The 14,253-nt window shown below is 46.6% G+C and overlaps 1 protein-coding gene across 7 annotated transcripts; it reads right to left on the reverse strand.

The window, feature by feature from the left end:
- Positions 1-4,345: 4,345 nt before the first annotated feature.
- cdca4 (cell division cycle associated 4) lies at positions 4,346-13,935 on the reverse strand. 7 transcript variants are annotated; one of them, XM_055641093.1, is made up of 3 exons: positions 13,738-13,935; positions 6,104-6,508; positions 4,346-5,082 (listed from the first exon to the last, which is right to left on the reverse strand). In XM_055641093.1, the coding sequence occupies exons 1-3, from the start codon at positions 13,918-13,920 to the stop codon at positions 4,990-4,992; spliced, it is 681 nt and encodes a 226-aa protein (XP_055497068.1). In that variant the 5' UTR covers positions 13,921-13,935; the 3' UTR covers positions 4,346-4,989. The 7 variants fall into 7 exon arrangements, with proteins under 7 accessions (XP_055497068.1, XP_055497065.1, XP_055497064.1 ...); XM_055641090.1 differs by adding an exon at positions 7,200-7,312 and having other exon boundaries at positions 5,028-6,508; positions 13,738-13,865; XM_055641089.1 differs by adding an exon at positions 7,200-7,312 and having other exon boundaries at positions 5,028-6,508; positions 13,657-13,798.
- Between the last annotated feature and the right edge of the window lie 318 nt (positions 13,936-14,253).

Genomic DNA, 14,253 nt, shown 5'->3' on the forward strand with positions numbered 1-14,253 from the left:
GGTAGAGTTGCCGGGGTCGGAGCTACAACCGGCGCCGCCCGCAGCCCCACCGGCCACAGCGCTGCGGAGCTTACTGCACGGCGACCCGGTAAGGCATTGACCGCTCCCCGCCTCTCCGACCAGGTAGGGGACTAAGAATTAAAGTTTACCCCTTCACCCCCCCCCCCCCCCCCTTCCCCCTTCACATAAAAGCCCTCCAAACTAACTGACTAATATTTAAGCAATGATTTACAGATATTTAAGTGTCTCCCCGGTCTCCGGGGAGGAGGCAGCCGCTACAGTAGTACAGACCTGGGTTGACCGTGGGTCGTTTCGGGTCAAGTTTGGAGCCAAACGCGAGCTTTGGTGCGCAGACGACATCTGGAAAAAATGGCCGGTTTTCGGAGTTTTTCGGTTTCCGGAACTCCGGATAAAAGGTTGTGCACCTGTAGTAGGAATACAGACGTAATCTATTTTCTAAATGGGGAGAGGATTCAGAAATCGGAGGTGCGTAGAGGCTTGGGAATGCTGGTGCAGGATTCCCCAAAGTTAATTTGCAAATGAATCGGTAGCATGGAAGGCAAATGCAATGTTAGCATAGCCTCAGAATAAAAGGACATGCCTTTAAAAAGGAGATGATGGAATTTATTTAGTCAAACGGTGGCTAAACTGTGGAATCCATTACCACAGACGGCTGTGGACGCCAAGTCATCAGGTAGTTTTAAGGCGGTGATCGACAGATTCTTGATTAGTAAGGGTGTCAAGGGTTTTGGGGAGAAGGCAGGAGAATGTGGTTGAGAGGGAAAAATAGATCAGCCATGATTGATTGTCAGAGTAGACTCAATGCAGAATGGCAGAGTAGATTTGAATGGCCCAATTCTGCTCCTATTATGCACGTATCTTCTCGTAACATTAATTTGTCACAGGCATCTGCTTTGTCTCATCGTTATGCTCTCACTCACCCCCTCAGATGAAACAAGGATAGAGTTCCCCTGATTCTCACCTTTCACACCAACCACCGCGTCCGACACATCATCCTCCAACATTCCCGTCATCTCCAAGGTGATCCTATCACCAGTCACATCTTCCCATCTCCACCCATTGCTCTTTCTGCAGAGACTGGTTCCCTCCACAACTCCTTGGTTCACTCATCCCTTCCCATCCAAATCGCCCTCTCCCCAGGTACTTTCCCCATGCAACCACAGAAGATGCAACACCTGTCTCCCTCGCCTCCATCCAGGTGAGCTTCACGTCCACCTCTAATCTCATCGAATGCAACTGGTGTTCTCAATGTAGGCTCCTGCACATCGGCGAGGCCAAACGTAGACTCGGCTACTGTTTTGCCGTACGCTTGTGCTCGGCCCACCAAGGCCTATACGATCTCCCGGTTGCTAACTATTTTAACTACTCTTCCCATTCCCATTCCCATCTTTCTGTCCTGGGCCTCTGCCATTGCCAGAACGAGGACGAACAGTTTTCCTGTATTTATAACAAATAAAAGGCCATGTCTTTGGAACTATATAATAGAATGTCTAATTTCCCTGTTTTATACACTTGTTCTAACATGATTTATTTAAAAACTATCTTTGCTTGTAAAACATTATCTCCAATGTAAAATTAAAAAATTGTAGTCAGGCATACAGCATGGAAACATGCATTTCAGCCCACCATCATCAAAACAACCCACCTTTACACTAATCCCATCCTATCCCATTTTATCTTCCTATTAACCCACCACCCCCCCCCCCCCCCCCACAGATTCAAGCATATTTCTACGCAGCAAGGACAATTTTTAATGACCACCAGGCACATTTTTGGGATGTAGGAGGAAACCAATGAAGCCATAGTTAGAATGCAGAAACTACACAGATTCTATAGTTCAGAACGAACTAGTGCTAATCTGAATCCAAAATACTTTTAGTCCTTACTAGACTAAGTGGGACCCATTGGGTCCCAACATCACACGGGCTGGTCCCCCAACACAATATTCCACCTCTCCACCAATTCCAAAATTGGTGGCCAGTGGGGGGAGGGGAGGCTTTCTGGAGCGCTAGTATGGGTGCTGTGGGCTGAAGGGACTGGTTTCCAGAGGGCTAGTATGGACATTGTGGGCAGAATGGATTCTTGGGCTGACGGCTCAGTCACTCAAGTCTGTTGTGCTGGTAGCTCACTCACTCACGGCTGGTGGGCTGGCAGTTGACACGGCTATTCCTTGAAATTCCATTTCATGCAGGGTGCAAGGCCACCAAATTCAAGTGCAGTTTCTTACCACTTCAAGCAAGGTGCAAGGCCACCAAATTAAAGTGTAGTTTCATACCATTTCAAGCAGGGTGCAAAGCCACCAAATTCAAGTGCAGTTTCATACCATTTCAAGCAGGGTGCAAGGCCACCAAATTAAAGTGTAGTTTCATACCATTTCAAGCAGGGTGCAAGGCCACTAAAGACAGCGAGTCGTGACCTCTCCCTCCTACTTCTTGCAGAGACTGAGCCACGCCCACACTTTTGGGTTTTATAGCCCCTCACCCCCCCCTCCCACCAGAAGGGGCGTGGCCTTCATGGTGTGATTGTCAGGAGAGAGAATCTCAACATTTTCTAAACACTAATAACGCTTTTATATTTCATCGATGGGAAAAATCCTCGGCACCTGATGAGCGGAGGGGGACTCCGAGTAAGGGCCAAAAATCACAGCCGTACATGGTAGCGTTTTTTCAAAAATCAATATAAAGCGCAAACAGGAGGTGGTCATGATTAGACTTTTAATTATATAGAAGGCAAAGCAACTTTGATTAGGCAAGGCAACTTTAGCATTTCCAAACCAAAGGCAACACAGCTTTAGCATTTCCAAACCAAGGGCAACACAGCTCTAGCATTTCCAAACTATATTTTCAAACCACATTAAGGGCACTGACAGGTCAGTAAACCACTCACAGTTTAGTAGACATGTGTTGTGTTATTCGCAGTTCAGACTGAGAGACATGACCCTCTCCCTCTTCCCCCATATTGCAGACACTGACTGAGGCACTCAACACTTCTGGGTTTTATAGTCCCCCCAGAAGGGGCGTGGCCTTCAGGAGAGAATCTCAACATTTTTTAAACACCAATATCTCTTTTATTTTTCATCGATGGGAAAATTCCTCTTGTCCTGCGCAGCGGAGGGGGACTCTGAGTAAGATGGTCAAAAATCACAGCCGTAAGTGGCAACGTTTTTTCTTAAATCAATATACAGAACAGGAAGTGGTCAAGATAAGACTTTTAGTAATATAGATAGATAGAAGGGCTCATCAAACGCCCAAGATAATTACTGGTCACCATTTTCCCTCATAAATCATATTTACCCATAACAGGATTGTTATTGTGTAATAAGGAACTGCAGATGCTGGTTTAAACCGAAGACAGACACAAAAAGCTGGAGTAACTCAGCGGGACAGGCAGCATCAATGGAGAGAAGGAATGGGTGACATTTTGGGAGACGCTTCTTCAGACTGGTTAGGGATAAGAGAAACGAGAGATATAGACGGTGATGTGGAGAGATAAAGAACAATGAATGAAAGATATGCAAAAAAAGTAACGATGATAAACAAAACAGGCCATTGTAAGCTGTTTGTAAGGTGAAAATGAGAAGCTGGTGCGACTTGGGTATGGGAGGGACAGAGAGAGAGAGAGAGGGGGGGAAGGCCGGGGTTACCTGAAGTGAGAGAAATCAATGTTCATGCCACTGGGCTGTAAGCTGCCCAAGCGAAATATGAGATGCTGTTCCTCTTATTTGCATTTAGCCTCACTCTGACCATGGAGGAGACCTAGGACAGAAAGGTCTGTGTTGGAATGGGAAGGAAAATTAAAGTGTCCAGCAACCAGGTGATCAGGTGGACTGAGCGAAGGTGTTCAGTGAAACGATCGCCCAGCCTGCGTTTGGTCTCGTCGATGTACAAGAGTCCACATCTTGAACAACGGATACAGTAGATGAGGTTGGAGGAGGTGCAGGTGAACCTCTGCCTAACCTGAAAGGACTGTCGGGGTCCCTGGACAGAATCGAGGGAGGAGGTATGGGGACAGGTGTTGCATCTCCTGCGGGGTTGCAACTTCTGGGGAGTTATGTGGTTTGGGTGAGAAGGGATGAGTTAACCAGGGAGTTATGGAGGGACCAGTCTCTGCGGAAAGGGGTGGAGATGGGAAAATGTGACTAGTGGTGGGATCCCGTTGGAGGATTGTTATTGATGAGGAAGGTAAATGTGCTTTTTCTATACTAACCCTGCTAAGCCTTGAATGCACAATTTAAAACAAAAAGTTTAACTCACAGGATGAAGGAAAAACATTTTCAAAGAGTTTTAATTAATAAAGTAAATAATCAAAGTAGGTAAACATTAAAAATGGATATGTATTTTTTTTATTTAACAGATATACAATTCAGTAAAAAAGACTAGCATACAATTACAAATGTCAAAAGTATACATTAATGTTTCAGGCTCTATGTTATTGCTTAAAGACTAATAAAATGTACTTTATTAATGAATAATATAAAATAGATTAATTTTAACGTTTAATAAAACCTAACCTAAATACTTTTTTTTCTGGGACTTAAGTTGATAGTTACAGCTATTATTTTGAAAATGTTTCTAAAGCTTTGAATTAAAAATAGCAAATCTATAATACTGCTTGAAAAGAAGTCTGATCTTTTTTTTTAAATAGATCCTACGATGTTTATAAAGTGGACTAAAAAACTGGCGTTCAAATCAGGATTCATAATTATGATCTGGTGTGTGCTGCAACCCAAAATTTCACAAATGTATCATAGTCACTTAAATAAATAAATAACGCTTTTAATAACTTAGATCAACAGTCCCAATTAGAATTCAGTTGTGCTAACTATCCAACCATCAGAAAATATGGCTTTTATAAATGTAAAAAGTGGCTTAATTTGAAATAATATGCACCATAAAGCATACATCATAAGCGCTGCATTAAAAAAAAAATATTGGGAATAAACCTTTAAATTTTCACAATTTTCAATCTTTAGTCAGCGTTGTCTTCTCTGCCCAGATTCACAGTACTGTTGCGATTACAGAGAACAAAGTGGAACATTTTCATGTCAAGTCCACAGAGTATCTAGCAAGGAAACAATTCAATACCATTATAGCACATTCATCTATTAATACAATAAATTCAAAGATTATAATTAAGAATTTTGTGCTTGTAAGACAGCAATGCAAGTATATTTTCCCTACACTTTAGTGACAATTCCCTTCTTATATATTTTTTCTGAATTACAATGTTGAATTGAAAGGGTTCCATTTGTGTGGTAATTTTTAAATTGAACGTGTAACTTTGTTACAAGATGCAACTTTTACTTGGCACAGCTAAGGAAGACATTCATAAAACTTCTCTCACTCATTGCTCAGATACAAAACAAAAGTTACTTAGAAAACCGAGAAGTAAAAATTACACAGGGAAGTCTTGAAACTGTAAAAAATCTAGATTTGTATTAAAATATATATTTAATGGAGTATGAAAATATGTACCATTTTTAGTTTGAACAATTCTGACAAGTAGAAGAACAAACGCAATGCAAGCAAAAGGCATTATCTGAGCACTGCTGGTGACAAGATTCTGAAAACTGGTCAGAAAACTTCACAAGAGATACAATCAGGTGATTTGCAAGTATCTTAAAAAAGGAAGAAAATTCTTAAACTCAGGAGCCCACAATAATCTCCATAATGTGATCGAGCTCGGTTAGATCTGTTTTACAGTTTTGGGCAGAATTTATGGGTGTTGACGCATGTGATGGTAAGCCATTTAATAACTCAAATATGACTGGTGTCGTTTTTGGACTGGTCATCAATCCAGACACAACTGAGTCTAGCTCATGCCAAGAAGTATCAATATCCGCAAATAAATCATCTATTGTCATGTCTGTGAGAGAGCTGGAGTAATTTGCAATCTCAAAACTCCCGAATACTTGATCCAAGGGCTTTGGACACTCCTTCAGATCCACTTGCTGCTCCTCAGATTCCAACATATTCAGATCATTTTCAAAATGCACTTCAATCAGATCTTTTACAGTACTGGTGTCTTTAACAGAAGCAGCAGCTGCAGAACAAGTAATATTCTCACAAGATGAGCAGTTTACCTTGCTTTTAGTAACATTGCTGGAATTACTTGCGGAGGCAGTGGAACTTTCCACATGTAGCTCTTTTGTTGGAGTACATAAGAAATCTGTGGCAATCAGACTATCTGAGGAAGTGTGACCTACGTATAGATCGCTTCCCGTGAAAGCCGTTTGTTCCTGCCAGCTGCAATCTTGGATCATTTCCTCCTGGATCTGTCGCACCGTGTTGGCTATAAGCACTGACCGACAAAGATTTGGTTCCACCAGCATTTTACACAGCTGCAGTTTGAACAATGAGATATTTAGAAGTGACTGGCGTTGCAAGTTATATGGCAAACTGACATTGCCAACAACAGGATCAAGGCAGGCATCCAGAACTTGTTCTTCAGAAAATTTTCGCTTTATCCCTTTTGCCAACATGTTCACCTGAAGAACAAAACAATTAAAGCACATTCTTCATAACCAAGTTAAAAATAACTTACAGAAGACCTAATATTTTGATCAAAACAATAATTTAATATTAATATTCCTATCAGGCCCATATCACCATTACTTTCATCTTCCTTTTGGAAAATGTGCGTAGCATTGGTTCAATAGATCCCCGGAGGTGCCAGTAACTTCAGAGCCGTTGCCATTTTCTGCCCCCTGTGGATCAAAATCCAAAACTAGAAGCACTATAATCACAAATGCCACAAGTACTTCCTTTCAGATAAGCACTAAATCTGTTTGGTTGAGCAAGATAAACAATGTAATGGATGGGGGAAAAGAATTAACAAAGTACTGAAGCTGAGAGGAAGAAATTGCAAAGATGGAAGTTACCGTCATATACCGGGGATCTATTGAACGTGGATGATTTGACTTATTTTTTTAAATGGAAGACAGAACTAATAATGATTATAGGTCAGTCACTTAATAGTTTTAGTAGCATGGGAATTGCTAAACGAGCAAAGGAAAATAAAATATTTTTGTGCAACTTTGTACTCTTTTAATTTGGGTGTTTGAAACTCCCCAAATTCTATCATTAGGTGGCATGTTTTCAACTGTAAAAGCCCCAAGCCTGGAGTTAGCTTCATTCTGCTATCATTGTTCCTTTTTTTCAGAGCACCTCAAGTCTTACCTCTTTGACCAAGCTATTGGTTGCCTGTGTTCCTTGATTCACTTGGGAAGTACCTTGGGATGTTTTGCTTCATTGGAAGGTTACGTTAACATTATTAATGGACCTAAAGGAAACTAAAATAGATTTCTTATCTTCCAGTCAACCGTGCGTTGTAAGCTGGAAATAATAATTTGAGCAAAATCACACAAGGCAAACAAAAGAAATACAGTGCCCTCCATAATGTTTGGGACAAAGACCCATCATTTATTTATTTGCCTCTGTACTCCACAATTTGAAATTTGTAATAGCAAAAAATGGCATGTGTTTAAAGTGCACATTGTCAGATTTTATTAAAGGGTATTTTTATGCATTTTGGTTTCACCATGCACGTTAACATTACGTTTATACATAGCCCCCCACCCCACCCCCCCCACTTCGGGGCACCATAATGTTTGGGACACATGGCTTCACAGGTGTTTGTAATTGCTCAGGTGTGTTTAACTGCCTCCTTCATGCAGGTATAAGAGAGCTCTCAGCACCTAGTCTTTCCTCCAGTCTTTCCATCGCCTTTGGAAACTTTTATTGCTGTTTATCAACATGAGGACCAAAGTTGTGCCAATGAAAGATAAAGAAGCCATTAAGAGACTGAGCCAAACCTTAGGCTTACCAAAATTAACCGTTTGGAACATCATTAAGAAGAAAGAGAGCACTGGTGTGCTTACTAATCGCTAAGGGACTGACAGGCCAAGGAAGACCTCCACAGCCGATGGCAAAAGAAATCTATCTATAATAAAGAAAAAAAAACAAACACCTGTCAGATCAGTCAGGTGTGGATTTGCCAATGACCACTGTCCGCAGAAGACATCATGAACAGAAATACAGAGGCTGTGCTGCAAGATGGCCAGGTTACAGTTTGCCAAGAAGTACTTAAAACAACCTCAGTTCTGGAAAAAGGTCTTGTGGACAAATGAGGCGAAGATCAACATATCAGTGATGGCAAGATCAAAGTATGGAGGAGAGAAAGAACTGCCCAAGATCCAACGCATACCTCCTCTTCTGTGAAACACGGTGGTGGGGGTGTTATGGCCTGGGCATGTATGGCTGCTGAAGGTACTGGCTCACTTATCTTCATTGATGATACCACTGCTGATGGTAGTATCATAATGAATTCTGAAGTGTATGGACACATCATATCAGCTCAAGTTCAAACAAATGCCTCAAAACTCATTGGCCGGCGGTTCATTCTACAGCAAGACAATGATCCCAAACATACTGCTAAAGCAACAGAGTTTTTCAAGGCTAAAAATTGGTCAATTCTTGAGTGGCCAAGACAATCGCCAAATCTGAACCCTATTGAGCATGCCTTTTATACGCTGAAGAGAAAACTGAAGGGGACTAGCCCCCAAAACAAGCATATGCTAAAGATGGCTGCAATACAGGCCTGGCAGAACATCACCAGAGAAGACACCCAGCAACTGGTGATGTCCATGAATCGCAGACTTCAAGCAGTCATTGCATGCAAAGGATACGCAACAAAATACTAAACACGACTACTTTCATTTACATGACATTGCTGTGTCCGAAACATTATGGTGCCCTGAAATGGGGGGTACTATATATAAACACTGCTACATGGTGAAACCAAAATGTATAAAAATGGCCTTTATTAAAATCTGACAATGTGCACTTTAAGCACATGTGATTTTTTCTATTACAAATCTGAAATTGTGGAGTGCAGAGGCAAATAAATAAATGATGGGTCTTTGTCCCAAACATTATGGAGGGCACTGTATGTTCAGAGACACAAACGGCTGGAAATACAGGTATCTGAGGCAACAAACAATCTGCTGGAGGAACCCAGGTGGTTAAGCAGCATCTGTACGTGGTTGTGGGGGAAGGGTGAGGAATGTTGGCCATTTTGGATCCAATCCCTGCAGCGGGATCTTGACCATGTCCCGAAAGATCAACATTTCCGATGCTGGTCAACCTGCTGCAATGCTCTGGCAGAGCATTTGTTGCTAGGGGATAATGTTGAAAGCACAGAATTTAAGGAAGCCACAAGGAACTGCAGATGCTGGTTTACAAAACACGCAAAGTGTTCCGCCAGAGTATTTGAGCAGGTCAGGTAGTATCTCTAGAGACCATGGATAGGTGAAGTTTTGGGACAAAACCAAAAATTATAGTTCCTTGTGAATCTGAAGAAGAGTCCTGACCCAAAATGTCACCTATCCATGTCCACCAGAGATGCTGCCTGACCCACCAAATTACTCCAACACTGTGCCTTTTATGAGTTTACGGTAGGATTTGACAAGATATACTAGGTTGAATACAATCAGAAGTGCGAGAAATATCGGAGATACTAAGGAGTGCTGGGAGGAGAGTTGGTTGACACGCTAGAAAAGTGAAAAAAAGCAAGACGATAGCTTTTCACAAAGTGTTTGGAGGTAGGGGTTCAGTTCAAAGGTGTATTTTGTTTAATGCGTTAAATCATTTCGAACACAAGCCTTAAGGAAGCAGTGCTCAATCTGCTGGCGAAATGCTAAGGAAATAGGTAAATAATTATTCTTTTAAATGATCAAATCAAACTCAAAGGGAAGGGAAAAAAGCAAGGAATGTAATTCCCAACTCCAACATGCGAGGCAAATTCATTTTGGATAAATATTACCATAAATGACATTAAGTTTATTGAATATTAAAGCCAGTAATTCAATTTCAGAAGTGCATGAAAAAAGCAAGTTGTACAAAAGCCCGTTTTATTGCAGGGCTACAGAGTACAAAAAAACAAATTAATGAAAACTTTATAATAACTGCAAATGGGATAAACGAAGGAATGGATAGGCTTTGCTCAAATGTTGCTTGCATCCATCTCGATCCCCTCCTCTTACCACCCACTGCTAATGAAGCTGCACTCACCCCCTACAAATGGGTCTCTCGATCCATTTCACTCTTCCCCTGCCATCCATCCTCCAATCATCTTTTACAGTCTCTTCCCACCACCCGCCATCCCTTGTTAAACTGGATTATTTTCCCCTCCATCTTTCCTCAGTAAATATACTGAACCAACACACCGTTCTTGCTTCGACAAGTTTATTCGTCACCCCTAGGGGACTTACTCTGCTCCGTGACCTGTCACTCTCTTGGAGTTCCAAGTGTTCCCCAGAGCAAGTGGTTTACAATAGGCATAGTACAAGTATATAAGCAGTAGCAAGCAGAAGCAAATTTGGCGCACTTTCTTGGTCCACCAATCGTATCATGACACAGTATGTGTGTAAAAGCAAAGGTCAGATTCCTCAAGACAATTGAATGGTAAGAGCATGATCTCATTATCTCCAATGATCAGGTTTCTCAAAACTCAAAATGAGTGACATAGTTTGTCATCACAGTTGCAACACAACCCAGCATTTTCCCACTCAACGTTGTAATTTTCCAATTAACTTACAGAGCAAAAACAAACTCATCACCCTCTCCTGCCTTTGCAATCTCCTCTCACTCTCCACTCAGATCCCCCTGACTCTCCCAACCTCCTCTCCTTCCCAACAATCCCCACCTTCCACGTTTCCCCTTCCCCGCCTCTCCCCACAGAAATAGCCAGCCCCCAAACACGCCTTGTCCTTTCCTCAGGGTTCATTCAACTGCTTGAATCTATTTCTTTAACTGAGTTTGGTTTTGAAGTCTGTGACCGCTATCCCGGGTGGTGGGGGTAGGTCTGTGTCCCCTATCCCGGGGGTTGGGGGGGTCTGTGTCCATTCTCATGGGGGGGGGGGTCTGTGTCCCCTGTTACTGGGGTTGGGGGGTCTGTGTCTATTCTCCCATGGGATGGGGGGAGGGGTCTGTGTTCCTATCCATGGGGATGGGGATGTGTGTGTCGCTTATCCCGGGGGGGCGGGGGGATGTGTCCTATCCCGGAGTGTGGTTGGGGGGTCTGTATCTATCCTGGGCACCAGAGGGTGTGGGGGGATGTGGGGGGGGGGGGAAGGTGGGCATCTGTGCCCCTATCCCGGGGAGTGGGGAGGTCTATGCACCCAATCTCGGGGGGTGGTCTGTATCCCCTATCCCGGGGGGGGGGGGTCTGTGTCCCCTATCCTGGGAATAGACAATAGACAATAGGTGCAGGATTAGGCCATTCAGCCCTTCGAGCCAGCACCATCAATGTGATCATGGCTGATCATCCCCAATCAGTACCCCGCTCCTGCCTACTCCCCATATCCCCTGACTCCGCTATCTTTAAGAGCCCTATCTAGCTCTCTCTTGAAAGCATCCAGAGAACCGGCCTCCACCGCCCTCTGAGGCAGAGAATTCCACAGACTCACAACTCTGTGAGAAAAAGTGTTTCCTCGTCTCCGTTCCTAAAGGCTTACCCCTTATTCTTAAATTGTGGCCCCTGGTTCTGGACCCCCCCAACATCAGGAACATGTTTCCTGCCTCTAGTGTGTACAAACCCTTAACAATCTTAAATGTTTCAATAAGATACCCTCTCATCCTTCTAAACTCCAGAGTGTACAAGCCCAGCCGCTCCATTCTCTCAGCATACGACAGTCCCGCCATCCCGGGAATTAACCTTGTCAACCTACGCTACACGCTCCCTCAATAGTAAGAATGTCCTTCCTCAAATTAGGGGACCAAAACTGCACACAATACTACAGGTGTGGTCTCACTAGGGCTCTGTACTCACTAGGGCTTTCTTCACTGCCTGCTGTACCTGCATGCTTACTTTAGGGAGGTGGAGGGTCTGTGTCCCTTATCCCGGGGGGTGGGTCCGTGTCCCCTATCTCGGGAGATGTGGGAGGGTCTATGTCCCCTATCCCAGGGGGTGCGAGTATCCCCTATTCCGGGGATGAGGGGGGGGGGGGTGTGTGTGACCCCTATCCAGGGGGGTGGGGGGTTCTGTGTCCCCTATCCCGGGTGGTGGTGGGGGGGGGGGGGGTCTGTGTCTCCTATCCCGGGGGGGGGGGGTTTTGTGTGTCCCCTATCTTGGGAGGTGGGTGTGAGTGTGTCCTATCCCGGGGGGATGGGTGTGTGTGTGTGTGCCTATCCCGGGGGGTATGTCTGTGTCCCCTATCCCGGGGGGTGGAGGTGTCCCCTATCCCAGGGGGTGGGGGTTGTGTGTGTGTTCCCTATACCTGGGGTGTGTGGGTGTCCCCTATCCTGGGGGTGGGGGGTGTGTGTCCCCCCTATCCTGGGGTGTGGAGGTGGGGTTTTGTGTGTGTGTCCCCTATCCCGGGGGTGGGGGTGGAGGTGTGTGTCCCCCCTATCTCGGGGGGGGGGGGGGGGGGGGGTGGGGTGTGTGTGGGTGTCCCCCCTATCCCGGGGGGGTGGAGGTGTGTGTCCGTGTCCCATATCCCGGGGGGGGGGGGGTGGAGGTGTGTGTATGTGTCCCATATCCCGGGGGGTGGAGGTGTGTGTGTGTGTGTGTGTGTGTGTGTGTCCCATATCCCGGGGGGGGGGTGGAGGTGTGTGTGTGTCCCATATCCCGGGGGGTGGAGGTGTGTGTGTGTGTGGGGGTGGGGGTGGAGGTGTGTGTGTCCCATATCCCGGGGGGTGGAGGTGTGAGGGTGGAGTGTGTGTGTGTCCCATATCCCGGGGGGGGTGTGGAGTGTGTGTGTGTGTGTCCTATCCCGGGGGGAACAGGGGGGGGGGGTGGGGGTGTAGAGGGGTGTGTGTGTGTGTGTATCCCGGGGGGTGGAGGTGTGTGTGTGTCCTATCTCCCGGGGGGTGGGGGTGGAGGTGTGTGTGTGTCCTCTCCCCGGGGGGTGGGGGTGGTGTAGGTGTGTGTGTGTGTGTGGGTCCCATATCCCGGGGTGGGGTGGTGTGTGTTCCATATCCCGGGGGGGGGGGTGTGTGGTGTGTGGGGTGTGTCCCATATCCCGGGGGGTGGAAGTGTGTGTGTGTGTGTCCTATCCCGGGGGGGGGGGGGTGGGGTGGAGGTAGGTAGGTGTAGGTTAGGTGTGGGGGTGGAGGTGTGTGTGTGTTCTATCCCAGGGGGTGGGGGTGGGGGTGGAGGTGGGGTGGTGTGTGTGTCCCATATTCTGGGGGGGTGGAAGTGTGTGTGTGTGTGTGTCCTATCCCGGGGGGGTGGAGGTAGGTAGGTGTAGGTTAGGTGTAGGTTAGTGTGTCCCATATTCTGGGGGGGTGGAAGGTGTGTGTGTCCTATCCCGGGGGAGTGGAGGTAGGTAGGTGTAGGTTAGGTGTGGGGGTGGAGGTGTGTGTGTGTCCTCTCCCGGGGGGTTCCCACCTCTGATGTCATCAGGGGCGGCCACGTGATCTGCGGCCTACCCACGCAGGCTCCGCCGGCGCCGTCAGGTAAATGTGCAAATTAGAAAAACGTTAAAAGTGGCGCCAACGGGCCGGTGTGGAGACCGGGAGGCGGCGGCCCCCCGCTCCTCCTCCTCCCCTCCCCCTCGCCGCCGCCGCGCCGTCCCTCCCTCCCTCCGTCCGTCCGTCCCTGTCTCCCGCCCGGTTTTCGCCGGCGCCATTTTACCTCGCACTCGGCGGAGAGCGAGCCGAGTATAAATCAGCCGCCGAGCCCTCCCCTCCGCCCCTCCGCGCTCCCTCGCCTCACCTGCATCCACCGGAGGTCAGGGCACGGGCTGGCTGGCGGGCGGGCGGGCAAATAGCGGGCGCTGGGAGCCGGGGCGGCCGGACCACACGGCGACCACAAGCTGGGCCGCGGCGGCGCCGCCGTCGTCACTGACTGGCTGAAGACAGAGCAGACAGCCGCGGGGGCCGGCTCAGCGGTTGCCATGGCACCGCCCCGCCCCGGCCCGGCCCGGCCTGGCCCACCGTGCAGGAAGCTGCTGCAGGCGCTGCTTTACACCCAGGACACTACATGCGGGACAGGCAGCATCTCTGGAGAACATAGATGGGTGAGACCCTTCTTCAGACTGAGAGTCAGGGGAGAGGTAGACACAGAGATAAGGAAGTGTAAGGAGTGAAAACGACACATCAAAGAGGATGTAGATCAAGGAAAATGTAGAACAGATCATTGCCAGCTAGTTTCACTGAACACTTCAGCTCAATCCGCCTAAAACCCCCTGACCCACTGTACGAGTTCATTCCAAGAGGTCTCCTGAGTTTG

The sequence above is a fragment of the Leucoraja erinacea genome, chromosome 9 (genome assembly GCF_028641065.1).
Source record: "Leucoraja erinacea ecotype New England chromosome 9, Leri_hhj_1, whole genome shotgun sequence".
Taxonomy (NCBI): Eukaryota; Metazoa; Chordata; class Chondrichthyes; order Rajiformes; family Rajidae; genus Leucoraja; species Leucoraja erinaceus.